Raw genomic sequence first — 27,952 nt, 5'->3', positions numbered from 1 at the left:
TTAAATTCCGTTTTTAGAATTGCGTTCGGTTTTCAAAAAATCGGTTGCTTGATTTTTTATTTCGGAAGGAGACTGTGGCATCTTCTTACCCTTTTCAGTTTTATTAAATGTGGGCATAAAATCAACTTCTGATTTTAAAGGTGACTTAGGACTACTTGACTTTTCATCATTTTTACTCGTTTTTGGAGGACTTTTTTCTGAAATTTTGCCATTGTTAACTTTATTAGCTACGCGTTCCTTGGCGCTTTTTACTTTTGGCTTAATATCATCTGAAGTTGATTTAGCGGCGTTTTTACTGTCTACTGCTATTTTTTCAGCGTCTTTGGAAATGCCATCAATGAAAGATTTCGTTTCCTCCAGCTTGCTTTGAACTTTAGCAACGCGATCCTTGACAGATTGAACAGAGTCATCAGCGCCTTTGTCGGTAGACTGTTTGACGCGTTCTACTACCTTAACTGCCTCATCAGAGATTCCGCTAATAAAGGATTTAGTTTCTTCCACGATGTCTTTACGGCCAACATTTGGTGTCGTTGCCGGTTGTTTCTTCGTTGCTGATTTTTCCTGATTTACAAAATCAGAAGATACACTATTTTTATCAGTTTTAGAACTATCTTCAAATCTAGTCGTTTTGGCTGATGGCTTCGAAAAATCATCGCCTCCTGCTTGATTAGTTTTCAATTTATTGAATGAACTTCCATTAAATGGAAGAATTGCTCTTGCATATCCTCCGCGAATTAATTCTTCAGCAATATTTATATCGCGACCTGTTTTCACACAGAAAAACATAAAATGATGCCTATTGCAAAATCAATAAAGCTCATGATATTTTACAGCAAAGTGTATTTAAAATATAAAATTTTTGCGTGAAATTTTCAATAACACATTATACATATACATTGTGTTTCTAGAAAAATACAAATTCAAATTAAATGTTTTTGAAAAATAATTTATAATTCCCGACATTTTGAAACCAGGTATGTTTCATTTCGTCAGATAATCTTACTATAGAACCGTACCTAGTTTTAAAACGTCAAAAATAAATAATTATTTCCAAACAACATTTTATTTTTAATTGAATTTTCTATTTAAAAAGCAACATAAGTATATGTATGTAATAAATAAATAAGCGCTCCTTGAGTAAGGTCAAAGGTTCATACTTATAATTTCCAATCGGTTGATCCGTGGAAGTTAAAAAGATGAATTCCTTGAGTTCCAAGAGACCCTACAGTTTTTGGCCAAACAAACATACAGTTTATATTTTTACTAAATTCTTGACATCCGTAATTCATGAATTTAAAAACCATATTTGACCAAGCCAAAGCATATACATTACAAAATGGAGTTAATAGAAATTGCTTCTAAAATAATTGACCTTTTATTCAGTGTCCAAAAAAAATTACCGTTCAATGGTACTAATTTTTAGTATTCCGGAAAATTATTAAAAATACAAAATTTTATAATTATACCTATTACTTTCGCTCTGAAATTTAAGTTCTTCAAAAAGTGGAGTTAGTCAGTGTGTGTACTGATTGTCTCATACGTAAAATGAATGTGAGAGTATATTAGGAAAAAAAAATACCGGCATTATATAAAATAATTATTCTAGAAAAAAAAACTCACAATGACGATTACATTAGAGGAGGAAGATACAATGTCAATTGACATGTAAACAAATTCATTCAAATGCTATATGTTCACTTACAATATAATATTGTGCAAATTTTATAAATGGATGCATTCATAAAATTTGGAGATGTAAAAATAATCTGACCCACCATCCTCATTATCATATAATTCTACACCAGGTACAGGAGAGCCTTCACGAACTGATCTATCAATGTTAGATCCCTTCATAACCAGGCTTTCACTTGGAGATGGTGCTCGAACTGCCCCATCACGTTCTCTGTAGCTAACAACACGCGACCATAATTTTTTCCAACGCGCAACCTGAAAAAAATGTTAAGTTTAATTAATATCATTTTTGTTAATAAAGATAATCAATGATATACATAGTGTCCCAGACCTTGACGTCAAGCCGAAACGGGGTGATAGTATTGACCATAACTGTTCTATAATTATTTAGAAAAAGGAAATTATCGTACATTCTTAGGAAATTATGAGCATGTAAGTGCAACCTAGAGATTTGATGAAATTATGACCATTTTACGGTTGTTATGGTTAACCTTTATTAATTTTGTTCATTTAAACTTTGGAATTGTAACCGTGAATAATATTTCTGATATGTATTTGATAACACTTCAGTAATGAAGAATTTCGAGTGGCAAGTTATTGTACAATAAAAATTGTGGTCCTAGAAATGTTATTCACAGTTACGGTTCCAAAGTTTAAATAACCAAAATTAATAAGAGTTAATCACAACCAAGACATTGGCATAACTTCACCAAAGCAATAGGTTGCACTTAAAAGCTCATAATTTTCAAACAACGTGACATAGTTTTTTTTTCTAAAATTTTTCAGGATGGTTAAGATCAATACTTTCACCACATTTCGGCTTGATGCCAAGGTCCGGAACACACTGCATATATATATATATATATATATATATATATATATATATATATATATATGTGTGTGTGTGTGTGTGTGTACATAAGTGATAAATGCAATTCTTTAGCTGTCAGTAAAAAAAACTTACATGTGCTAGTTGCTCAAACTTCTCAATGGATTCATCTGGATAATTGTTATCATTACTATCAACTGCATTGGGAGGACTAACATTCGCCAAAAAGCACTCTATAGCTTGAAATCTAAAGTTAGTATGAAGAAATTAAAATAGAAAGATAAATATAAAATAGGTGCCACATAAGCAACAAACAGTATTATGCCATAAACAAACCTAAGAGTCAAAAAATCTGGCCGTAGTTCAAAAACTTCATTAGGCGCAGCATAACAATTATCACCATAGTCTACAAAATACAAATCCAACACTGGTTGACATGGAACATAATCATTGGGTTTTATTTCTTGTACCTGAAAAAGTTGAGTCATAGAACTTATTACTAATAAACAATGAAGTAAGTTATTTTAATAGGTACTAATAATATTGACCCAAAAATATGACAATATGTAAGTTAATCAATAATATATATATATATATATATATATATATATATTGTATATATATATATATTGTATATATATATATTATTATATATATATATATATATATATATATATATATATATATATAGTGCTCGATTTACAGTAGGGGCAGTCGAAGATAGTGCCCAGTGCAGCAAATTTTCTGGGACGACAAAATTTGGAAAGTGAGACTAAAATTCTATACAATATAATTTACTAATTCTTCTTAATAACATTTTTCATTTCGAGATAATTAACAAAACATAATACGATTGTAATGCAAAATTTAGGTTCAAATAACCGATGATTAAAATTCATTATTTTTCATTTAAAATTTTGAACCATTAATTTGAATGCATTAGGAGCGCGGGGTTGCCGATATTTGATAGAAATCCAATAAAAAAAAAATCGGCGGTCACAAATGATCATAGGCATAGGCACAACAAATTATCAGATATTTTATAGAGATTATTCACTAACAACAATTTTTGTTTACATTTTATGGGTTCCCTCTACCAGTGTTTACCGGTTAGACTACAATGTGCGATCAGTATGAAAAAAAAGAGATATAAAAACTATTTAAGTAAAATTTCAGGGATGGGGCGGCATTTTTGTCGGTGCCCCAGAGCGCCAAATTTCTAAATCCGGCCCTGTATGTGATAATTTTTTCGAATGGTAATAAATATGTTGATAAAACTATAAACTTTTTCAAGATAATAAAGATAGAGAAAACTATATTTTGTTTGTTAAGGTAAATTTAATGGTCCATACGTTTCGAGTCCCAATTTGACTCTTCTTCAGTTCATAGAAGAACACAACAAAATATGCACTAAACACTAAACAAAATGTTACAAATAAAAATTTTTACTTAGAGACATAATAATGAAAAAATTGTAATAAAAACAACGAATTATATTTATAAAATTAATTAAAAAGAAAAATAATAAATTTGAACCTCACATCTCAAAGGACGAAACGCAAACGAATATATATATATATATATATCTTCTATACTTATAAAAATAAGTCGGGTTTTCCTTCCTGACGAAATAACTCCAGAAGGCACGAACCGATTTCGACAATTTTGCATTCGTTGGAAAGGTCTCAGGTTCCGCAAGGTTTATAGATAAGAAAATTAGGGTTGTTTTAAAAAATTGCAAATAGATTATATTATATATATATAAATAGATCGGGTTTTCCTTCCTGACGAAATAACTCCAGAACGCACGAACCGATTTCGACAATTTTGCATTCGTTGGAAAGGTCTCAGGTTCCGCAAGGTTTATAGATAAGAAAATTAGGGTTGTTTTAAAAAATTGCAAATAGATTATATTATATATATAAATAGATCGGGTTTTCCTTCCTGACGAAATAACTCCAGAACGCACGAACCGATTTCGACAATTTTGCATTCGTTGGAAAGGTCTCGGCTCCGCAAGGTTTATAGCTAAGAAAATTAGTGGTGCATGGCATCGTGCCCTAATGCAAATTGCTGGAACTGCACGCACCGTAATTAAAAATTCGAGTAATAAAAATAATCAATAATTGTTTTAAATAATTGCAAATAGATTATCTCCTATATATATAAAAATAAGTCGGCATTCCTTACTGATCAAATTTTTACTTTTCAAATATAAAACAAACAAAAAATTTCTTCATCTTTCTCACGAAACCATCTGGTGGCGAAACGGAGTTCGTCGGGTTTGCTGATATATATATATATATATATATATATATATATATATATATATATATATATATATATATATATATATATATATATATATATATTATAAAGCGAGAGGTTTTTCTTCAGATGGTGAAATAATATAATAAAATTGTTTCTTGGGCATCCATCCAGTAATTAAAAAACAGTTTTAATGAAAAATGTTTTTATTTATAGAGAACATACGTTTCGGGTCTGGATTTGACCCATCTTCAGTGCTACAATTAAATAATTCAATTTAACAATTCCAATCCTTATTTTCCACTATTAATAATCACATTGACATTAACAATTTTTTAGATTTCGAAAACTCTAGATTCAATAATTCTTTTAATATGTCAAAAAAATCCTTCATTAAAAAATTCAATACCCTTTATTCGAAAAAGTCTAACGAATCCAAATTAAATATAAACCCTGATATCATCAATAAATGGGTTAAAAACATTTCAGATTTAGACATCCCATCCAATGTTTTGAATATTTTAGCATTAGGTCCCAAATTTTCCATTCCACAACAGAAAAAATCGTTTAATTTTGTCAAAACACTTAGCTCTTTAGAATATAGTTTACGTAATTTAAAAGATATCAATGAAAAAAACCGCATTAAATCTATTTTTTGCAACCAACTTAATTCATTTTTCAAATTTGACATTTCTAACTTTCATCAACATAAAGAATTACTCAAAGATATCCACCTTTGCAAATCCTTTATCAAACAACACCCAGAAATTGTTGTTACCAGGGCAGATAAGGGTAACATGACGGTTATCATGAACAAAGATGACTATATTTCCAAATCCATGTCCCTCCTAGCTGATATAAACACTTACGAGCCTATAAATTCAGATCCCACCGACCTTATAAATCGGAATACTTTGAAATTCATTGATTCACTCATAGAAAACCAACAAATTCCCAAACCTCTCTCTCTACAATTAAAAACTTACAATCCCATTTCCCCAAAACTTTATTGTCTTCCCAAAATCCACAAAGATGGCTTTCCCCTTCGACCAATAGTTGCTGACTTAAATTCCCCTCTTTGCAAATTATCCAAATTTATTAGTTCAATTTTGTCCAATATCACTCATAATTCTCCCCATTTTGTCAAAAATTCTTTTGAACTCATTCCCGAACTTAACTCCCTCAATGTACCATCTGATTTTTCCTTTATAAGTTTAGATGTTGTTTCCCTCTTCACTAACATTTCACCTGACCTTATCCTCTCTGCCATAGACCATAAATGGGCTGATATCAGCAAACACACAGATTTCAATTTTTCTTGGTTCCTGAAATGTATTAAATTCATTATTTCCAATACTTATTTTTCGTTCAACGACTCCTTTTTTAAACAAAAATTTGGCACCCCAATGGGTTCCAGTTTGAGTGCCCCTCTTGCTGAACTTTGTATGCAGTTCCTAGAGAACTCTACTCTTAATACCTTGTCATATGTACCTCTTTTTTACAAACGTTACGTTGACGACATTTTAACTTGCATTCCTACTTATAACATAACCAATTTCCTAAATTCTTTTAATAATTTTGACTCACACCTTAGTTTTACCTTAGAGACTCAATTTAACAACTCCATTAATTTTTTAGATATTACTCTTTTCATAAATAACAACTCTATCACTACATGTTGGTATCAAAAATCCACTTGGTCTGGACGCTATTTAAACTACCATTCCTATCACCCCAAATCTACCAAGATTGCATCCATCATCAACTTACTAGATCATGCCATCCTTCTTTCTCATCCATCACATTGGGAAAAAAATATTAATTTGATATATTCTACCCTTCAAAATAATTCCTATCCACTACAACTTTTACGCTCAGTAATAAATAATAGATTACCCTTTCTTCGTAATAAATTCCGTACAGCTTCCTCATTTACCTCCCAATCACAACAAAATAGTATCATTTCACAAAACCTTGTGAAGCCTCCTGAAAATTCACTATCTCTCAATTCCTTCATCTCATTACCGTACATTGACTGCCTTTTCCACTCATGGAAAAAACTTTTTTCATCCGTTGGTCTGAAGCTAGTGTGTTCGACTGGACACACTCTCTCAGACTTATACACTAATTTAAAAACTCCTACCCCTATTTCCCGCACTTCAAACATCGTATATGTCATTGATTGTAATGATTGTTCAAGCTGTTATGTTGGAGAAACTTCACAATTTCTCTCAAAAAGAATGCGCCAACACGAACTTAATAGTTTGAACAGAAAACAAAATAAAACCATGATCACCGAGCATGTCTCCAAATTTAAACATTCTTTTAATTTCACCAATCCAAGAGTTATTCATCGTGAATCTAACATTTTACGCAGGAAGTTCGCTGAGAGTATTTTCATACAAATATTACCTTCTATTAACAAACGATTTGATTCGGCTTCTCTTTGCAATATTTACCGCGATGCTTCAAATAATTTTTTCAATATGCGCAATACATCCTAACATTTCTTTTATGTATTCTACATATTCTTTTGTGTATGCATATATGTGTATGTGTATGTGTATACATATATTACATTTTTTGTTTTGCGTTTATATATACATATATATGTTATGTTATAATTTTTTATGTAACTTTTATCGTTCCATAACTATTATCGTTTTTCTGTTAATATCTATACTTTTTCCTAATAATTTTCTCTTCATTCACATATTTTTGGGATTTGATTATGGATGTCTTGCACATGTATAAATTTTTTACTATGTTCCTACTGCGCATGATCGTTGAGAAAATCTTCGTAATATGGAACCACCAAAATTCTCTCTATCCCGTTCTCTCACCAATGACGATACAGTTTCCAGTATTTTCCGCAAACACGTTCGCACACATTTTACTCTCGTACACACTCGTAATACAACTTCCAAACTAACAACATGTTCGTTTGGAATAAGCTTTTTTATAATAAAATATATCATTCATTTTAATTTTACAATTTTTTTAAAAATTTTCATAACTCGACGTTTCATCAATTTTTTATTTCACTTTTATTTATTTTTCGTGCAATTTTGTGTTTTTGTGTTGTTTTTCAAAGTTTATTTGTATGGTGAGTTTCTTTACATTGTTTATTTTATGGTTGTTTTTCATATATACTTTTCATATACACTGTTTTACTTATTTTTGTCTGTTAATTATGTATTTTTTTATATTGTTTTTAATTTGTAACCCTGAATTATTTAATTGTAGCACTGAAGATGGGTCAAATCCAGACCCGAAACGTATGTTCTCTATAAATAAAAACATTTTTCATTAAAACTGTTTTTTAATTACTGGATGGATGCCCAAGAAACAATTTTATTATATATATTATATATATATATATATATATATATATATTATATATATATATATATATATATATAAATCACTTATATAATAGATAAACTATTACCTGAGCTCTGTACCATTTGCCATCAACGTTAAACATGGCTGCAACAATTTGACCAACTTGAGGACTTATGATTGTGTGCAACTCTCTGTTTTCTTCTTTATTATAATATTCAGTCATTGTTTCCACTAAGTTATCGAGTGCAGCAGCTTGAGGACCCAAAATTTGCATCCAAAACCTATGTGGCGAAGTCAAAGCTGATACATAAACTTCCATTGTCCCATCGGCTCCTATAAAAAAACGACATTAATTTTTCAAAATAAGCTGTGTTTGCCAAAAGAAAATTACCAGCTGGTTCAAGTTTTTCTCGTTCAGGTACTGCAACTTCACTCGATCCGCTATTAACCGTTGTAGGTAACCTGGGGGTACGCTTAGCAGATGTTTCATCTAAAGAACGCTCTAATTCATCAATCTCCTTAACCTTTGATTTAATCAGTTATCATTAGTTCATATTTTCTTGGCATAAATACACACACACACACACACACATATAAATATATATATATATATATATATATCTTATATATAAAATTCTTCTGTAACAATGTAAGTTTCATTAATCTTCCTAAACTATAATTCGGATTTTCATGAATCTTCATGAAGTTTGTTCGGGAAATTCTCTAGAATGTTTTGATTTATAGAAATATAGTTAGATTGTAGAAATAAATGGTAAAAATTACAAAAAAACGCTTATCATTGTTTGCCCTTGAAAATATTTGAAGCTTAGTTTGACATTAAAAACAATTGAAGACTGTAATTTGCCAAACATTTCTATTCACTTATAGGCTAAGGCAATATTAAAATATAATAAATTCATGATTATGAATAAGGAAAATGTAATGTCTACATTATTAATGCCAAAAAGCAGCTGAGATGTGCCAAAAATTGAATTAATATAAGATGCAAATAATATAACATGCATGTGACAAGTGATGCAGTCTGCGCATGCGTCTGACGCGCACGGCGAATCATGTTCTCAACGTACGTAATTTTGCTTGCAATAATTTTGTTTGCGCACTTTGCGAACAGATTCGCCGTACGAATTCGTGCAAAGGAGACGAGCCATCAGTGATTGCGCTCAAAAATATTCAATTTGCAGTCGTTTTGCCTTACTATACTAAGTCACAATACAAAAAAAAATATTTAGAAGTTTCATTGTGTCAAAAATTCATATGTTTGTCATTGGGTACGGAATATTTACTCTATGGAACGCTTTCGGTCTGAACTTTTTTTACTGTTTTCCAATTCTCTTACTCTTCAGAAGTGAAAACAATTTAGACTCCTTTACCACTTCTCGGGTGGATGACATTTCTTTTCAGTGGTGTAATTTTACTTTTTTCAAAATAACGTTGGGTATCGATAAAAGAACTAATTATAAGAGAAAAATCTTTAATAATGTTTTTTTCCAAAATATACATTTTAACGAAAATCATGTAATGAACAAAATTATATCAATTAAAATCTTAATAAATCGCTATTTTAAAGTATTTTAGGAACATTATTGGGCTAGATATGAAAATGGGTTTTTATAGTGCTCAAAATAAGCTTTAAAATGAGTACTTCTGCGTGTAAAATGAGTAAACTATCATGCAAATAAAAGACGCATATAATGTTTTTTTATTTAAATCAAATAGTTTGAGTGCCATTTCCACCAAATTTAAAAATAATCGTATTCCATCAAGAATTAACTTGGTTTAAGAGATCTTGATGGATTCCAGAAAATACCACAACTTTAGTACAAACGATTTTTAAAAAACTCATGATTTCATGAAAAAAAACTTTAAAAAAACATCCAATTTCTCATTATAATATCTCTGAAACAATACGTATAAAAGTATATATATATGAAAATTCGAGGTATTTTTCTGACTAATTATTGTTGTTTATTATTTTTCCATTACACAAATATTGATAGAGGTATTAATTAAAGAGTGCGCGGCTGTCCAACCAGAGGTCTTTCGAGCCCTTTAAAACTTCGCCGTTTCACAATGAGAGAAGTTACGGTAAAATTTATGATAGAGAAAGTTGTAGCTCATTTAATCATAGTATATTACAAGTTCTGATAAAATCAGAATTAAAAGAGTAATAATCCAATTAATGCGGTGGATGGTGACGGAGTGCAAATTGTTTTCATTTCCGAACTTAAGATAAAGATTAGCCTATTTCCAAAATATCAAGTAAATTGGAGCACAGTCAAAAAATTCACAGAGCAATAATTTTGTTGATCGTAAGTTGAATAGAGCACATGTGAACAGAATTTGACAATTTAATTCACTTCAAATATAAACTTAAGCAATAATGTATATTGATTTATTGGAGAAAAAATGTAATTTAGATATTAAAATTACTAAGAGCCAGTTAAAATATGGTACGAAATTATAAAAATTATAGGCAACATTATTGAAAAAATAAAATATATAAAAATAATAAAATTAATTCTTTTTGAATTTGTTGTACTTTTTAAAAGATTTCAATTTTCAACACGTGTATCTTATGCTATGACCATAAATCACAAAGGCAGACGATCATTTGTAGTGTGATAAATTTGGAAAATCAATGTTTTAGTCGTGAATAAACAAAAAATCATTCATTTATACATCCACATCTACAGGTATGACTAAAATACTATAGAACTCTTAAATGCATTAAAATGAATTGAGCTATTGGAAATAAATTGGTTCTATAAATTGCAGTGTATAATTTTTAATATACAATTTTATTGAACATTTTTTAATATTTGTTAAATGAATAATTAAAGTGTTAACTGTGGGAATTGAGAACAATCATTTTATTTGAAACAGTTCTACATTCAACATCACTCATATATTGGTGTAAATAGTAATTCAAAAAACAGTAATTATTATTTTTAACTAAGCAGTAAATATTAGTATAAAATATAGAAAAATTGTAGACGTGGGTACAGAACAACGTCTGTCGGGTCAGCTAGTATATATATATATATATTAAATGTTAAATATGAACAATACGACACTCAGGTTTTTAACACACACTTTATTTGGTAATTACAGATGTGTGTATATAAAATTTTGTGAATTAAATCCATGGAATTAAAAGAAAATTTTTGAGAGAAATTCATATTTTTTATAAATTTATGCCCGATTACTATATATATATATATATATATATATATATATATATATATATATATATATATATATATATATAGCATTGATCACATTAAGAATCACACCACTTTATTACATCAAAAACTGTAGTTATGTATAATTTCAATTACACATTGGTTTTATATGTTCAAGCATTTACATTGACAATAATTATTTCATTTCATTCGTTTTCTTTAATACCTATAATTTTTTTCAATTGAAACTATCATATAATTAAAACAACATAGGAAATAATGCCTTACTGTAGATGTTTCAACTGTTAAAAAAATTGTCTATGTAATCTACAATATATGAAATCAATGCATGGTGATATATATAAAATTTCATTTATGCTTTGTGAATTAAAGCTGAAAATTGTTAATACTTCATATAAATTTGTTGAGTAAAAACAAAACACTGAAGATTGTTTTAGATGAAAAAAATAGAGATATATAAGATGTTATTTCAAGTTGAATTACAAAAGCAAGATAACTTGAATCACATTTGAATCAAAACGTCTCAAATAAAATATTTGATTTGAATATATATCAAAAAAAAAAAAAAACAAAACAATCTTAAAAAATGAGATGTCAATAATTGATTCAAATGTAATTTAGGAAGTATAGTAAATTGCAGAATCTAGTACAGTAAACACAATTTCTACAAATTCACCACAATATATGATTAATGACAGCACAGCAAATTGTTATCATTCAATGTTAATTGATGTAAATCAACTACTATTGCAATGCAGTCGTCCAATGGCCATTGAAGCACAGCAATAAAAAAAAAAAAAATTATTAATTAAAAGTAAGAATAATAGTTCCTACTAGTAATCATATACCAACACCGATGATTTCAAGAAATAATATTAATATGAGAACTTTATAATGTAAATGATGATTAAAAAATCGTTGCATTTGATTACAGTAATGAAATAATGTTCAGGCACAACTACTTTTTATGCTTTTTGTAAAAAAAAGCAACTTTACAAACAAAAATAAATTAAGTATTTTAAAGCAAAATGTTTAAATTTATAACTTTGTCGAATAAAGTAAAACAAATAAAAGATCTGGTTAAAAGTTAAAAAGAAATTTATTTATAGAAGTTAACATATTATACAACAATTAGAATACAACAAATACAATAAAAATTCATCAATATCAACATTCAACAAACATTTAAAACAATTATCTAAGGGAGGAAACATTTCTACACAACTTAGTTACATAACATTTGCCATTCCAGGTATGATAAAAGTAAATCACAGCCAAAACAATTAGTAACAAAACTATTAGTTAAATTGGGTTAAAAATTTCAATCTCTATGACAAAGTAATTTTGATGACAGATTTAAATGTTTTATGTAATGAAATGTAGAATTAGATAGTCATATTTCATAGTTTAACAATGTTAAATAAAGGATGTATCACCAAAAACCATGCATTACACAAATATAAATGAAATTATAAAAATTTGTTATTAAGCCAATAAAAAATTATAAAAATATATAAAATGTTACAAACACATAAAATTATAGTAAAACAGTGGATTAATAAAAGCTTTTTGAAATAAAAAAAAATAATTTTATTGCCCACATTCAAGCAAACCACACAGAACTCCAATTAATTCTTCAAGCATTTCATTTCTGGAGAAAATGCAGTGTAAACAGAATTCAAATCGACAGTCTTTTGATAAGCTGAAGCGAAATAAAGCAGTAAGTAAAATTATTCCGACACCATTCTAAACTATTTTTTCACTATTTTACAAAAAATCTCACAATACTAATTGTAAATTATTGCAAATAAAATGAAGTATATTTAAAAAAAATAATTTTATGTTAAAAGAAAAACAAGAATTAATAATATTAATCATGTACATGTGCTATTTATACTGCACATATTTTACCTAAAATTAAAAAAATATTTTACCTTAGTTTGAATTTTGTCTTTAGCATTCATTACATCTTGTTCATTGTCTCCTGAAATTTGTATTCCAGCCATATTTCTACCATCACGTGGAAATTCCACATCTATTTTTACGTTATCTTCATACTCAAAAGAAGTAATTTCCAAACGTGGATTCACTAGTATAAAAAAATGCATCAGTATCACTAATTCCTTAAGTTTCAATTCAAAATGAAAAAATAAAAATCTAAGTATGCATTCATAATATTAATTCTTACATACACACATATGCATATAAATCTTTCATACATGTAATACTTTTTAGTTACTTGTAAGCTTTCTGTAGGCATGTAAACTTATCCAAATCTTTTCCTTAAAAGGTCGTAATGAACTCGGTCTTGCATCATCATCTTTTAACTTCTTTGCAATAATTCGTTGACAAATATCTAAATCATTTTGTGATGTTGCAGATATTATGATAAGCATATCACGACACCCATCATCTTCCAATGTTATATCAACATTTCTCCTGGAAAAGTAACTTTTTTATAAAAAACAAAACAGAAAGTACGCATGATATAAAATTTGATAGTTAATTTTAAAAATGCAATTGTATCATAAATTTTCAGTGAGATTAGGTGATAAAAAACTTTAAATAAAATTCAGAACTATCTTTGAATAGTGACTATAACTTAAAGAAATGTTAAACTTATTAAATATAAAATGCACTATTTTATAATTCATAGCTAAAACACTAACTCTGTATTGAGGTTATTCTATTTAGTGAAGAATAATAATAATAAAATGTAGATAATAATTCTGAGAATAACCACTTAGATTTTGTATTGTTAAAAACCTGTCATTTATAAATCGTCTCCGGCAAAATTATAAAATAGATAATGATTCAGTTGCAGAAGATTGCACAATTTAGACACCAAATGATAATCTAGCTCAAACAAGATATGAAATATATATCTTACGCCTTTTCAATTTCCTTTTTGGTTTTTCCATCCTCTCCAAACAAGCGGGTTCCTAATTTTCTGTTCACCCGAATAGTTAAAATTTTATCCCTGCTTTTTTTTGTTCGTCTTTGGTGTAGCTTATAAATCAGGGTGCCTCCAGCTCCACATACCAAAAATGTGAAAAATGTGATTGCGTAAACGTGCGACGATACCATTTTTGCTGCATAAGAAGAACACGAAAAATATAGGTTAATAAGTTTACCACAGGTCAAAAAATCAAACAAATAATGTCGGCAAAATAAGGAAACATGAAAATGTACAACAACCTATTGCAGTTCAATTATCATGCATACATGTATCAATCATTCCCAAAAAACTACTATATTACGTATTCTGACATAATTTAAAAATGCAACTGCATTCTATTTTTATACATGACATAACATTCAACAATACTATACAATTATGAACGTGTACGGTACTGAATTTTGAGAATAATGATTAATTCAAGCATATGTATACAATGGCGAAAATAAATAAATTGTTTTTCTTAAATTACCTAGTAAATATTGGAGTGAAGTTTTACGTTCTATCTCTGATACATGTAATCGCCAAACACCATCGACCGTGCACTTCGAACGCGCGCTTTCAAGTAAAGGTGCGTCCACACCTAACGAACGAACACGAACGAACATAAAAAAACGTACCAGAACGAACGGCAACAGCATAGTGTGGACGCCACGACGATCACGAACGAACATAAACAAACATGGCGAACAATGTTCCGCAACTTGTCGGTACATCAAAGGGAATTGTTCGTTCATGTTTGAACTCGTATGTGCAGTGTGGACGTCTCAACGAACGCAAACGAACATTTTTGTTTTAATAATTTTAATAATTTAATAATAATTTTTTTAAATTTAATAATAATGTTATTAATTTTAATGTTTGAAAATTTTAATAATATTTACTTTTAATTATTGTGTACAGTTTGAAAATTTTGAATAAATTATGGAATGGTCAAATGACGTAATTTCATCATTCATAAATGAAATAGAAAAATTTCCTATAATATGGGAGACTAAAGACCCTTTTTATAAAATTATTAGAAAAAAAAACGATGCTTGGGAAAGTGTAGGCAAAACGTTTGGGATGTCAGAAGCTGCAGTAAAGAAGAAATTGCAGTCATAGATAAAAGAAGAGTATGATTGCAGTCTTTACAAGTAAATATCAAACTTGTTATCATACATAGACATTCAACATATATGTTGAGGATGAGAGTATGAAAATTGAGTATAGTTAGCTCAAGCCTGGAATGTTCAGCTTGCTCCAAATATGAATGCTGAGAAAAGAAAACGACTCAAAATATAAATATTAAATACAAAAACTGAGTGAAATTAATTGAATAATTTATTTACAGTATATTTACAAAATATACACGAACAAAAATCACACAAAAACCAGTGAAAATGCCGTATGATTAAAGCTTACATCCATATCAATAATAAAACTGACGTTTCACGGAACATCTGCGAACAACGAAAATTCAAGCGCTCACTGCTTTTAAGCGCTTGTTCAAGTTCGTTTGGAATTTTTTGCGTTCGTTTGTGTTCCTGTTCGTTCTTCTTTGTATTTTCTTGTTCGACATGTTCGTTCGTGTTCGTTCGTTAGGTGTGGACGCACCTTAACAAAACCCAACATGCGACTGACCGGCAGCGCCATATATTCGGCGGGTATTTCGATAGCTATCGATATAACGAGAATTGAGAATTCAGAGTAGTTTCAGTAGTTTTCAAACTTTTTATGCCCATATTCTACATGCCTAACATGAATTTTAACTTTTAAATACAGTTTTATTCTTTTCGTTACCAATAGTTTGTCTCATAACATCCCGGAAATAATACTTTTTGTCTCACATAACAAACTCAAAAACGACATAATTTAAAGAAATTTTGAATTAGAAAATTTGTTTTTTGTCTGAAAAGAAATTTATAAAATCACTTTTTTTTTGATAAAAACTACTTTAGTGAAAAAGTGTTAGTGCAAAATCAATCATACGGGTAATTAATTCTGTTTTTTTTTTCAATGACCTTTTCTTAAAACTTTCTATAACTTTCTAATTTTTAACATTTTTAATGTTTTATTATATAATCCACTCATTTATTTTTATCATTTTCATTTTGATTATGTTGTCATATTTCTGTACATTATTTTTTTTACCACAATTTTATTCATTTTTTATTAAAAAAATCCATTATCTTCTGCTATTGTTTGCTTAAATCTTATCAAGAACGTGTTTCTTGACTGATACCCTGAAGATGGAATGTACCTAGTTCCGAAATGTCGAAAGCAATTAAACCAGTGGTGTATGGCATCGTGCCATAAAGCAAATTGCTTGAACTTTCCGTACCGTAATGAAATATTCGAGAAATTTGAAACGATTTCAAATATATTATTACAAATACTGTAACTTTCATTATTTTTGCTATCTTGTTATATCTGAGCAAATCAAATATAAATTATAAATCAATTTATCTCCAGAAAATTAACAATCGTCATTTCATTTCGAATTGAATTTCAAAAAAATAGTTGCCTAATTTGCACAAAATAGAAAAAGTGTTCCCGTATAGTCATAGTCTAAACGCATTTGCAAATAATTCTGCGCGACATTTTCACTTATAGTGTACTTAGCTTGGCGGCATTTTTACATTTTTCAATCGTTTTCACAAAATGGGAAAAATGCTCCAGTACATAAACAGTCTAAACACGCTTGGGTAAACATTTGTACGAGAGTGGGCTTGGACTGTGCTTAGCCTGGGTAATTTTTTGAATTTTTAATCTAAAATTACAAAAATATTTTATGGAAAATAAAAAAGATATAATAATTTTTTATCCTCACAAGCAATTGTTTTGTCAATACAAGCAGAAAGTTTTTTAGATCATGCAGTTCGAACGCTTAGTTCTCTCAAAAACTGCCATTTTTTGCACATTTAGCTCTGTATCTTCGAAATGGCGGGACCTGTCTTTTCCAAAAACTAATCACCTCTTCTCCCAATCATTACAAATTGAATGTTTTTTAGATCATTCAAATCCGATACTCGATTCTCTCAAAAACTTGATTTGTATTTTCTGCACTCTTTGCTTTGTGTCTCCGTAACGGCTGAACCTGCTTTTGCCAAAAACTAATCAGCACATCTCCCTATCAATAGGAATCGAATGTTTTTTAAACCATTCAAATCGGTTGATCCGTGCGCCCAAAAATGTGGACCTGTGAAAATGTCCATTTTTTCTGAGGTATGCCAAAATGTTCAGAAACTTTCAAAACGTCGAGAAATGCAAAAATTTTCATTTTCGATTTTCGGCCCATTACTATAACTACCCTATGGGAAGTTAACAAAGAAATGTTTTTTTAAAAAAATTACAAGATTACAAGTGAAAAATATAGAAAAATTACAAAACTAACAAAAATATAATTATAAATATGAATAATAACAAATTTAAACAATATAATAATAAATGTTTGTCAAAAATACATTGCTGATGTATATAAAGGTAAACAACAAAAAATAAAATAAGATACTATGTAAAAACTTACCAAACAAATAATTAAAAAAAAACACATAGTTATATAACAAGAAATTTTTAATAATTAAATACTAAATGAAAAGATTTATAAAAGCTTTTTTTCATCCAGACATGTTAACTGGTTAAAAATTTGAGAGCTACATGAAGCTATTACGACATTGGTTGAGTCGCTGAAACGAAAGAACAGCAGCGCTAACGTGAAAAGTTCGGAAAATTGCAGAAGTAGGACATGGAAAATACAGTATATGGAATCAAACTGTAATCGTTGATTGAAAACATGTTGAATGAAAATAGAAAAACAAACATAGGTGTAAAATATCTAAAAATACAAATGAGAAGAATTTGGAAAAATGTACAAACATTATTTTAAAAATATTAGAACAAGTTCATATAAATAATTATATATTACATACATGTATGTATTATGTATGTATGCATACACACATTGTAAAATTTATTTGAGGCATTATGGTAAAGTGTAGCCGAATCAAACTTACATCGGTTCAAAATTGAACGTTACATCAATGAAAAATTGTATGAATGAATGCATTGTATGAAAAATTGTAACAGTTTAAGAATAAAATTAAAGATAAAAATAATAAACTAATATATAAAATTTTATATACAAAAAGCAACACCTATTTTATATTTATATGTGCCGACGAGTAAAGCTGTTTATTTATAAGTATACGTGTGGTTGATTACTGTGTATCTCGTATTAAACTTTTCTTACAGCGGGAAAGGTGAATAATTAGAGTAATTGTTTAACAAATGTTTCTAATAAATCCATTCATTTATTAATATTTTCATAATTTGATTAATTTTATTACAAGCGGTACCCTATAACATGTTGCTATGTTATACGTATAAATAAAAATCTAAACAAAAATACGATTCTGTTATATATAGTTATGAAGAAAATAGCGCTAGTCCCTTTCGTGATTGATTGTTGAGCTAGGTAGATGGCTCTTCGAGTGAAATATTGCATTCAGCATCCCAATATATAATATAGGCTTAAGCATATCAGCAGTAATTAAACTGTAAATACTGTAAACAACGTACTTTACAGTACAAAACGCATATCAAACATACATAATATAGAAATATGTTTACTAGCTATTTTTCTTAAAAAAAATTCATCTGTCTGGGTTTACCGCATATGTGGAAAACACGCCCAATGTCTTAATTTTAATTATGGGGGGTTTTCCGAATTAAAGCTACATTATTTACCCAATGCCAAATACAAATTTCATGAATTTTTTTACGAATACCAAATATCGTTTAGTTTGAATAACTATTAATTTAATTTATCCTTTAGATAGAGGTTATATAAAAATCTGTTGAATTTAATATAATATGCATAACTTTCCGGAATAATAATAATTATCACCGTGAAACGGATTTTTTTTTTACCACTGAATAATAAGTAATTTATTTCAGAAAACTCCTTACTCCTCTTTTGATTAACTCCATTCTGTACTGTATAAGTTCCGGCTGGGCCGGAATTCGGGGTTCCGAATTTATGAATTACGAATAAGAATTTAGTAAAAATATAAAACATATGAGTATTTAGCAAAGAACTGTAGGGTTTCGTGGTTCTCAAGAAAACTCATCCTGTTTTATAAATACTTATAAAAAAAATAACATACAGGAATTCATGTACCCGGCAAAACAGAAATATTAAAACTGTCTTAAGTTTATTGAAACTTGTTCAAAGTACATACGAAAATAAGAGCTAAGTCAATTGAAATGACATTCCTGGTCAGTGGAAATAGCTATTTACCCAATGACTTAAGATTTTGCCATTATTGAGTCACAAGCGAAAAAAAATCAAGACATTTTTTCACCAGATGATTGGTACAATATAATAAAACATGTAAAAAGAAAGTGTCATTTCAGCTAATCCAAATATTTTACCAAAATCTTTCAACAAGACCATTAAAACAATCAATCATTAACAAAAATGTAACCAGCACAGGTTGTCCAGTGAATTGGCTTAAAATTGCGCTGGATAAAGTTGGAAAAGTGGAAACCCAATCTTATACAATAAATGTGACTATAATGAAGATACAAATTTTAAAGTCATTAATATAAGTATGTCTGTACCAGGTAGACCGAAATGTTTAAATAATATACATCATGTTCTAAAGCTAGAACTTTGATAAAGAAAAAATTGAGAGACATGAAGGATTTGCTAAAATTCATTACTTTCGTTAATCATGAATATTACAAAAACAGTTGATGGAGAAGATATTATTCATATTACTGATTAATCAAAAATAATATAAATAAATATTTTTCAAAAAAAACATTGGTTTTTATTATCATTGGATTTGATACTCTGTTCGAAGCTTTACACAATACTTACAAATCAAATACTTAATTATCTAATATATATATATATATATATATATGTGTATATATATATATATATATATATATATATATATATATATATGCGTGTGTGTGTGTAAGTTCTTTTATGACTTTAATTCCAAAGGTTTCGACATACAATTTGATATCATCATCAATGGATATTGTACCTGGTATCCTACATTGAAAAATGTGTACAGAGCACAAAAGTTTGCACTAACCTTAATACAATTAACTTGTTAATAATCATGATTTTTTTCCTATTTGTAAATAGTAGAAATAAAGATAATTTTGTTTCACAAATATGTAAAGAACGCTAAAATATTTTTGCAAATAACAATAATGTCAATTCATATAAGTTTGTAGTTTTGTAAATATATATTATTTTGCACAATAACTTGTGATTTACTTTTTATTACATAAACTATATAAAACAGGATTTAGTATGATTTTGTATGAAAACTGTCATGTAACATAGCTTTGCCATAACGTTGGTCTAATTTACGGCAGAATCGACTCATCATTCAATTTAAGCAGACTATTCAAGCCTCCACACGTGAACCTCATATTCGGCATCTTGTATCGGCATTTATTTTGCCATTGTACAATTCGTTGACTTCTCTGCTATAAACACGACACTTTATGAGCATTACGTTAAAACTCTTGCAATTGTGTCTGTAAATAGACAAATCAACAATGATATAAGTTACTACAGAATTGTTCATTTAGCTAATAAGAAAACTTACTTAGAAAAGACAGCTTTGAACTCCAGTGTTCATCCTTTACACTTATCCGTTGGCCTGTGCATGTCGCGGAGAGTTCAGCTTGTGTCGAATTTTCCGTGTCTCGCGCATTCCTGAAATCCCTTGGCTGTGTAGGAGGTCCCTCGATCCGTAATCAACCATATTAAGGCTCCATATATTAGCACGAAGTCCACCATCTTTCTGAACGCATGGATCCACCATAAAAAATTAAGTCAAATTACAAATTAATGTATATATTTGTTCTGTTTGCCACTCTTGACAAAAGATCCCAAATGGTCTGCAGGAACTATTGCAAACGGCATCTCTCCAGAATTTATTGGATGCAGCTCTTTTGCTTCTTACCAGTTCGGGCTTCATCAGACAGTGCAAACACCGTTTAATATGTTGTCTAATATATCGACGCATTCCTGGAAAAAAATAAAATTGTTGCAGCATCTGATTCAACGTACGATCTAATTCAAAGAGTCCGCCATAATCATGGAGTCCTATTGCCATCACCTTCCTCATATTTGAATAGTCTTGGATATTGCCATATATAAACAAGTATAAATAGATGGAAAATTCAGCATTCTGTAGATGTCACTATCTGTACCATGTAAATTTACCTATAGGTTTAATTCTAGATAAGGTTTATTAGGTTATCTATAATATAGAAACGGTAAATAATTTGAATACATGAAATGAGAACAAAACATTAAAGCAAACGATATATTTACAATTATATTATAATTTGTTCTCCCAAGAATTATTAAAGCCAATGAAATATAATTAATTATTACTTAATGGAAAAATTACATTACAAATTATAACAGAACATATTTATATTATAATTGGAAGGATATCGACGGCATATTATATAGATCATCTTGTAGCACTCATGGAAAAATATAAGTTTTTTTTTTCCTCAGTCGCACTTTATTTGCCCGGAGGATTTTCTCATGCTTGACTAGAGCCATTTTCTTTACAGGGTCTTGCTCATGTTTGTCCACATATTTATCTGTTAGATAACGTTTTACAGTTTTCATTCATACATTTCAAATATTGATGAAAAATAATGTGAACGAATCTGAAAACATTTCTTTCAAATTATGTTTATTGCACGAAAATTTATACATATTAAACATGTTTCTCTAGCTTAATTTTAAGTTTTAATTTTATTTTATTTTCAATACATAATGTGCCCATGAAATAATCTAGTACCTGACTGCACTCCATGAATAATTTAAAAAATAAAGTTTCGGGGCCGAATATGTATTGTCCTGTGTAATTCCTTGATGCTATCCATGAAGACTCAGTTGCACTAATTGGACTAGCCAGCAGATCTAGTGCACAGAAATTACATTTGCCAACACATTGCATGAGTTTTTTTGTACAGTATCCTGCACTTGCAGTTTTACTGTACAATGATAAATTTTGAAAATCAAATGGTTGTGGAGACTCCACAGTGGAGTAATCGATAGATCATTTATATCATCTATGTTAACGATATCTTCAGCATGTAGAAAATCTCGGAACGTAGTGAGCAAACCAGTGTTATCATCCATCTCACAATTAGAAGATAGTAAATATCGAGATGATAAGTTATTGATCAGCAATGTTCTAAAGGCAGAAATAAAAGCATGGCATGTAGGATTTGTATTGGTAACTCCTTGATTCCTTATGCTTCCAAAAAAATTCTCCAAAGGATCTTAGTTGAAGTTCCTTGTACATAAATAATTAAATCCTAGAATTACTTTTATTTTTTAGACATATACCTGAAACCTTCCATAGGCTTTGTTAGTACTTGAACCGAACCTTTGATCTTTATGAATTGTATTGAATTCAATAGTTTTTTGCCCACATGCCGAAATTTTATATGTTGGGAGCAATTACAAATAGCACAACGAAATAATTTACTATTTAATGGTAATTTGGATAAACCGTTTACACTGCCAAGCAGGCAATCCATAAATATCAAAAATCAGATTAATTAACAGGCTCCTCAGTCTGGTTACGCCATATTATGGCGTCCTCTATGCAATGAGAAAAAACTTGTGCAGCAAGACTTACTTTCATTCTTTTCATTTTCGTATTGTCTAAATGATGTTCAGTCAACGAAGGACATCGACAAAATAATCTTGAATTTCCATTATAATTATAATATTCTATTATATCTTTCTAAGATGCTTCATACTCATCTCCATCTATGTTCGTAAATTTTACATTTTAATTAACAAAATTATTACGCATGCACTTCAGTAAATGTGGAGGATCAAATAAGGGAATTATTTCATTTCCGTCTATTTCGAAATACACATTATTGAGATGCTTTGTTCAGTTCTTTCGATAGCATATTTATTGCCTTGCAATTTGCCGAGTATTGATCACAAACAGTAGCAATGACTTTTAGGCCAATACTGAATGTTTTTTTCAAAACTGTAACAATAAGACTTTTCAGATCTGTTAACTCCGCCTTCAGAAAAGCTTCCACCGTTCTTTGGCACCCTTGGTCATGAATACAAGCGCATGATCCGCAAATAGAAGTTGTTTGCCATTTGCAAATATGAAAATTGAAATTATATATAGTATATATTAGTTAGTATGCAATATTTACTAGAATTATCTTTCTTGCGTGAAATGGCAGCTCCTAATGATCGAAATAAGCTTTCAATAATACCGACATGCAATGGACTTGGAAGTATGAATATCTGTCTCCAAAAATAATAAGCCTTTGGAGATTTTTTATAAAGTGTTGATGCCTAGATTTTATCTTCAAACGAAAACTTTCTTCCGTTTGGCTTTTTCATGTGTTCTCTCAATTGACATTGTATGAAATTCCTTGCCCTAAAATTCAATGTTGATGGATTACAAGAGAATTTTTCAGCGCATTTAATGCTCTGTCGCATTTTATCTTTTAAATTAGTGTATTTCTTATTAATCCTTCGAACTTCTGTCAAAGTATTACTGCGTTTCTGTTTCACACTCTGCAACAGTTTGCATTTTTTTTTTAGAACATCTATAAAGAAAATACAATATAATAGTGTTTGAATCACTAATTATTATTACTAGAATTTTTACACACAAGTACCTTGGCGATAAATTAGTGAAAATCTTGTTGATGGTTTTAAAAACTGTCTTGAATGCTTTGGTGTGTGGCATATATCTTTCGAAAGGCTTTCACCTGATTCCACGGGAAACCTGTCATCCGATTCCATGGGAGTAATACTTCTTTCATCATATATCTGGACAGGTCTTGTTTCTATTTCAGGACCCACAAAAACAGTCTCTACAAGTAATTAATATAATGAATGCAATGAAATATATAAATAAACCTTAAAAATGTAACAATGTGAAAAGACCTGAGACCAAGTTGCAATCCATTAACATTCGATATGACCCTGATCCTACTGCACTCTTCACAATCGACACTCCTCTTTCTAAAATAATTCTTGTGTCTAATATCTTCCATTCATTCACATAATTCAATTTTATTATATTTTATTACTCACGGAATCTAGCTTCATCCATGAGACAGTTTTTCATCAAATACGGAGTACCCACAAAGCCTGTAACAAGCAAAATGTTTCATTTAAAGTAAATTTTTAACTTCCCGTAGGGTAAATCGCAAAAAATCGAAAATGAAGATTTTTATATATCTTTACGTTTCAAAGGTTTCTGAATATTTTGGCATACCTTCGAAAAAATGGATGTATATGTATGTGTGTGCGTGTGTGTATGTGTGTGCGGATACAAACTTTCGTCGACGATAATAAAGAGAATTATGTAGAATTTCAAAAAATAGTTAATTTTAAATAAATTATAATTAGAAATGTTGAATTGAATTTGAATAAAAATTAGAAGAAGAAAGCAAAAAAAAAGATTAGAATTGGAGAAGATCAGAATTGAGCTGAGTTGAATTTGAGTAAAAAATGGGAATTAAAAAGAAAAAGTAAGATTAGAATTGAAGAAGATCAGATTTAGAAGAGAAAGAATAATGAAGAAATCAGTTAGAAAAACAATAAGATAGAATAGTAACTAGTAACTAGTAATAGTAAATAGTAACACCTCATCCTCTTTGGTTATCCCAGTATAGATGGTAGCAACATCCTCCAGATGGTCCATGGCAGATGCTTCTTCTTGGAGTTAGTTGGAGTCCTGCTCAATGCATCCACCTGCTGCATTTTCTAACCTGATCTATATTCAATGTCAAAGCTTAACTCTGACAAAATGGTGTGTACAAATCACAATTTGTGGATTGATAGTTTTATTTGCGTTTAAGAATGCTAACGCCTGACAATCTGTAATAATAACAAAATGCAGGTTAATTAACAGACTCTTCAGTCTGGTTACGCCCCATATTATGGACACGAGTTGTAGTTAGCTGGAATGGTAATTTACCTCTGGCTCGCCAGATCTGCGACTGATGACATAGAAAAGGTGCATTAGCTGGTCATCCCCTCTCTGCAAAAGCAAGGCCGCGAGACCTCACCTTCTTCTTCAGAAATTCGCACTTTGAAAGCATGATAGTGCGGCCTGCTTTCTTTAATGCCTCTCGTACAGCTATCAACTTTTTCCGCGAATCATTCCAGTTCCTTCCTGGAATTAAGATGTCATCAAGACAATACAATACAACTTTATCTCTCATCGATCCCAAGGCCTTTGTTATTAATTTGGAAAAATAGAACGGTGCATTCAAAAGCACAAACACCATCCTCGTAAACTGACCTGTCTCGTCTGGGGTGATGAAAACAGTCTTCTTCATTGCCTCTTACGTTAAGGAAACCTGAAAGTATCCATGGCCTAAATCTGAAACAATGAACATTGTACTATTAGCCAACGTAAACAATAATGCCAAATAGTCATCCAAGGAAAAAATTATTTGCTCTGTCTGTCTGTTCAAAACTCTGTAGTCGACTATCATACGGGAGTCTGCAGTCTTTTTCATGATCAGTAGCACTGGACTAGTATGAGGAGATTCGGTATCCGTCATAATCCCAGCTTCCCTCAGCTCTCCAACAATGCGGCTAATCTCTCACATCTCTAAGTTGCTGGTTCGAAAGGGCTTTGATCTGATTGGTCTGCCTGGTATTTCCATGAGGTTCAATTCCATGCTGCTGGTTAGAACTAACTCTCTGATGCTTTTAGAGATGCATGACCTGTAATCATTTAGAACACTTATTAGTTCATTTACAACTTCGCTGGGTTGGTTTCTCATGGCCAAGTCAGTCACAACTATAGGTTCAGTTCTAGCCTCTGTTTGTGTTCGTCGCTGTACTGTGTAAACTTGCGCTGTGTATACCGCCAACTCCTTTGGTAAATGAACAGATTGGTCATCCAACTTTAGTACTGGTACAGTCAAGTCAGTCTATTCATCTGTAACTCTTAAGTCTACTGTGCAGAGGTAGTAATGTCTCTGTTCCAATCGCTTTCATATTTGCAAACGGATGTTCCTCATTGTAAATGATTGTCAGTTTGTTGTCTCTGTTAATATAGTATAAGTGTGGCAGTTCAGTGAATGTCCGTCCGATGATCACATCCACGGGTTGTGTATCACCTGGTATTATCTTAACAAGAACATCCTTTGCCATAACTTTCTCCACTTCCATTGTCCCAATGATTGCTGCAGCAGACTCTACCATAAAGTGTTTCGGTCTTCAGATCTTCATCGTAATAGGGCTAAGCCATACCTTGTGCTTTGCATCAGTCACCAGTGACTTATTAATAGTACATATGGAACCATAGCATTAAATTGCTTATGATCTGCGGTTACTAATTTTAGGTATTTACTCACAGACAGATCCTAACCATGGGTGATACATATAACCACTAAGAGTCTTAGCCTCTGGCTCAGTTTTCGGTCGAAACTGGGCAGGCACAAGCAATGTGTCCCCTCTCTTTACACTTGAAGCATTTAAAAGAGTACTTTTTGTAAGTTTCTGCAGTATCTCCTATCTTGTTCACCCATATCTGCTTTTTTGTCTGCGATTAACCTTTCATACTTTAGTATGCTCGTATTAAATTATCTGGTATTGGTGTGGTTCTCAGTCTCAGTCATGTCTCGCACTTACTGAATGACTTAGTGCATTCTCCAACACCACATTTTGCTCGTACCGTCGGCGTTCAGCTTGCTCTGAAACTTTTCAAACACGTCTGCGTTTTCTTCCATTTTCCTCTTAGGAGTCTACAAAAAAACAAACTACAAAAGTCAACAATCACTTTGCACGAACAAAGGTGTACGTACTGTTTCTAAATCGGCATACGATTTAAAGCAGTACCCTTAGACCTAACCTGAAAACACACGTTATTATTTTGGCACAGCGTTACTTTCCTGAAACAGAATCATGCTGAAATAAAACAATATTAACATAACATGAAATTTATCACCAGTGGTGTTGTCGAGCCGGAACGCGCCGGAACGTCGTTCCGGCAAATCATTTTTGGGACGGAACGCGTTCCGGCAAGAAAAAATATAAAAAAATCGCTACATACAGAAAATGATTTAATAAGTAAATTTTATAAGTTATTATTCAACTAATTTTTATTAAATGTTATTATTGTAATAAACATACATATATGTGAACAAAATGGGTTTTGTAATAATTTTTGTTTCTTTCCTTTTCGAACGGAACCGGAAAAAACATGAAAACCGATTTTTGAACCGGTTTTTAAATTTTAGCGTTCCGACAAAAAAAAATATTAGCACAACACCACTGGTTTTATCAAAGTCGTTTTTAATTTAGTTACAAATTGAGGTGTATGAACTGAAATACATAAGTGTATTTCAAATTTCGCGTATGTTATTTTAAGACCGAAAAGTGTCTGATGCCCTAATATTTCGGATATAAGTTGGACTTGTTTCGGACATAGCGGGCGTTAGTCGAATAAAATAAATAATTTAAGACATTCATATAATGGAAATTGATTGTAACAAAAAAAGCAATTCTATAAATACAAAAGCATAAAAACTGCAAAAAAATGTAATATTTTAATAATTGGATGAATTTTTTGCCATCTAAGGCAA

The 27,952-nt window shown here is 30.2% G+C and overlaps 1 protein-coding gene across 1 annotated transcript; it reads right to left on the bottom strand.

Annotated features, from left to right (window-relative positions):
• Nucleotides 1–26,537, bottom strand: LOC113375373. Its single transcript, XM_026615310.1, has 17 exons — nucleotides 26,324–26,537; nucleotides 25,968–26,277; nucleotides 25,640–25,737; nucleotides 25,421–25,527; nucleotides 25,330–25,351; nucleotides 24,441–24,497; nucleotides 24,113–24,217; nucleotides 14,790–14,900; nucleotides 14,249–14,450; nucleotides 13,598–13,797; nucleotides 13,293–13,447; nucleotides 8,526–8,658; nucleotides 8,241–8,467; nucleotides 2,858–2,991; nucleotides 2,657–2,768; nucleotides 1,776–1,947; nucleotides 1–764 (listed from the first exon to the last, which is right to left on the bottom strand). The coding sequence occupies exons 1-17, from the start codon at nucleotides 26,535–26,537 to the stop codon at nucleotides 1–3; spliced, it is 3,123 nt and encodes a 1,040-aa protein (XP_026471095.1).
• Nucleotides 26,538–27,952: the final 1,415 nt, after the last annotated feature.

Source organism: Ctenocephalides felis, unplaced genomic scaffold (assembly GCF_003426905.1).
Source record: "Ctenocephalides felis isolate EL2017-DRISC unplaced genomic scaffold, ASM342690v1 CF-g0.4_SCAFFOLD_01886, whole genome shotgun sequence".
Classification (NCBI taxonomy): Eukaryota; Metazoa; Arthropoda; class Insecta; order Siphonaptera; family Pulicidae; genus Ctenocephalides; species Ctenocephalides felis.
The sequence above is the reverse complement of the archived record's forward strand: the minus strand, read 5'-3'. Positions and strand labels throughout refer to the sequence as shown.

Excerpts from the sequence above, each read along its gene's own strand:
- LOC113375373 (XM_026615310.1), bottom strand. The coding sequence starts at position 26,537 with ATGGAAGTGGAGAAAGTTATGGCAAAGGATGTTCTTGTTAAGATAATA. Across the intron at positions 24,218-24,440 it reads CATGGATGAAGCTAGATTCC|AGACTGTTTTTGTGGGTCCT; the intron begins GTGAGTAATAAA and ends AATTACTTGTAG. Across the intron at positions 8,468-8,525 it reads AGAAAAACTTGAACCAGCTG|GAGCCGATGGGACAATGGAA; the intron begins GTAATTTTCTTT and ends GTTTTTTTATAG.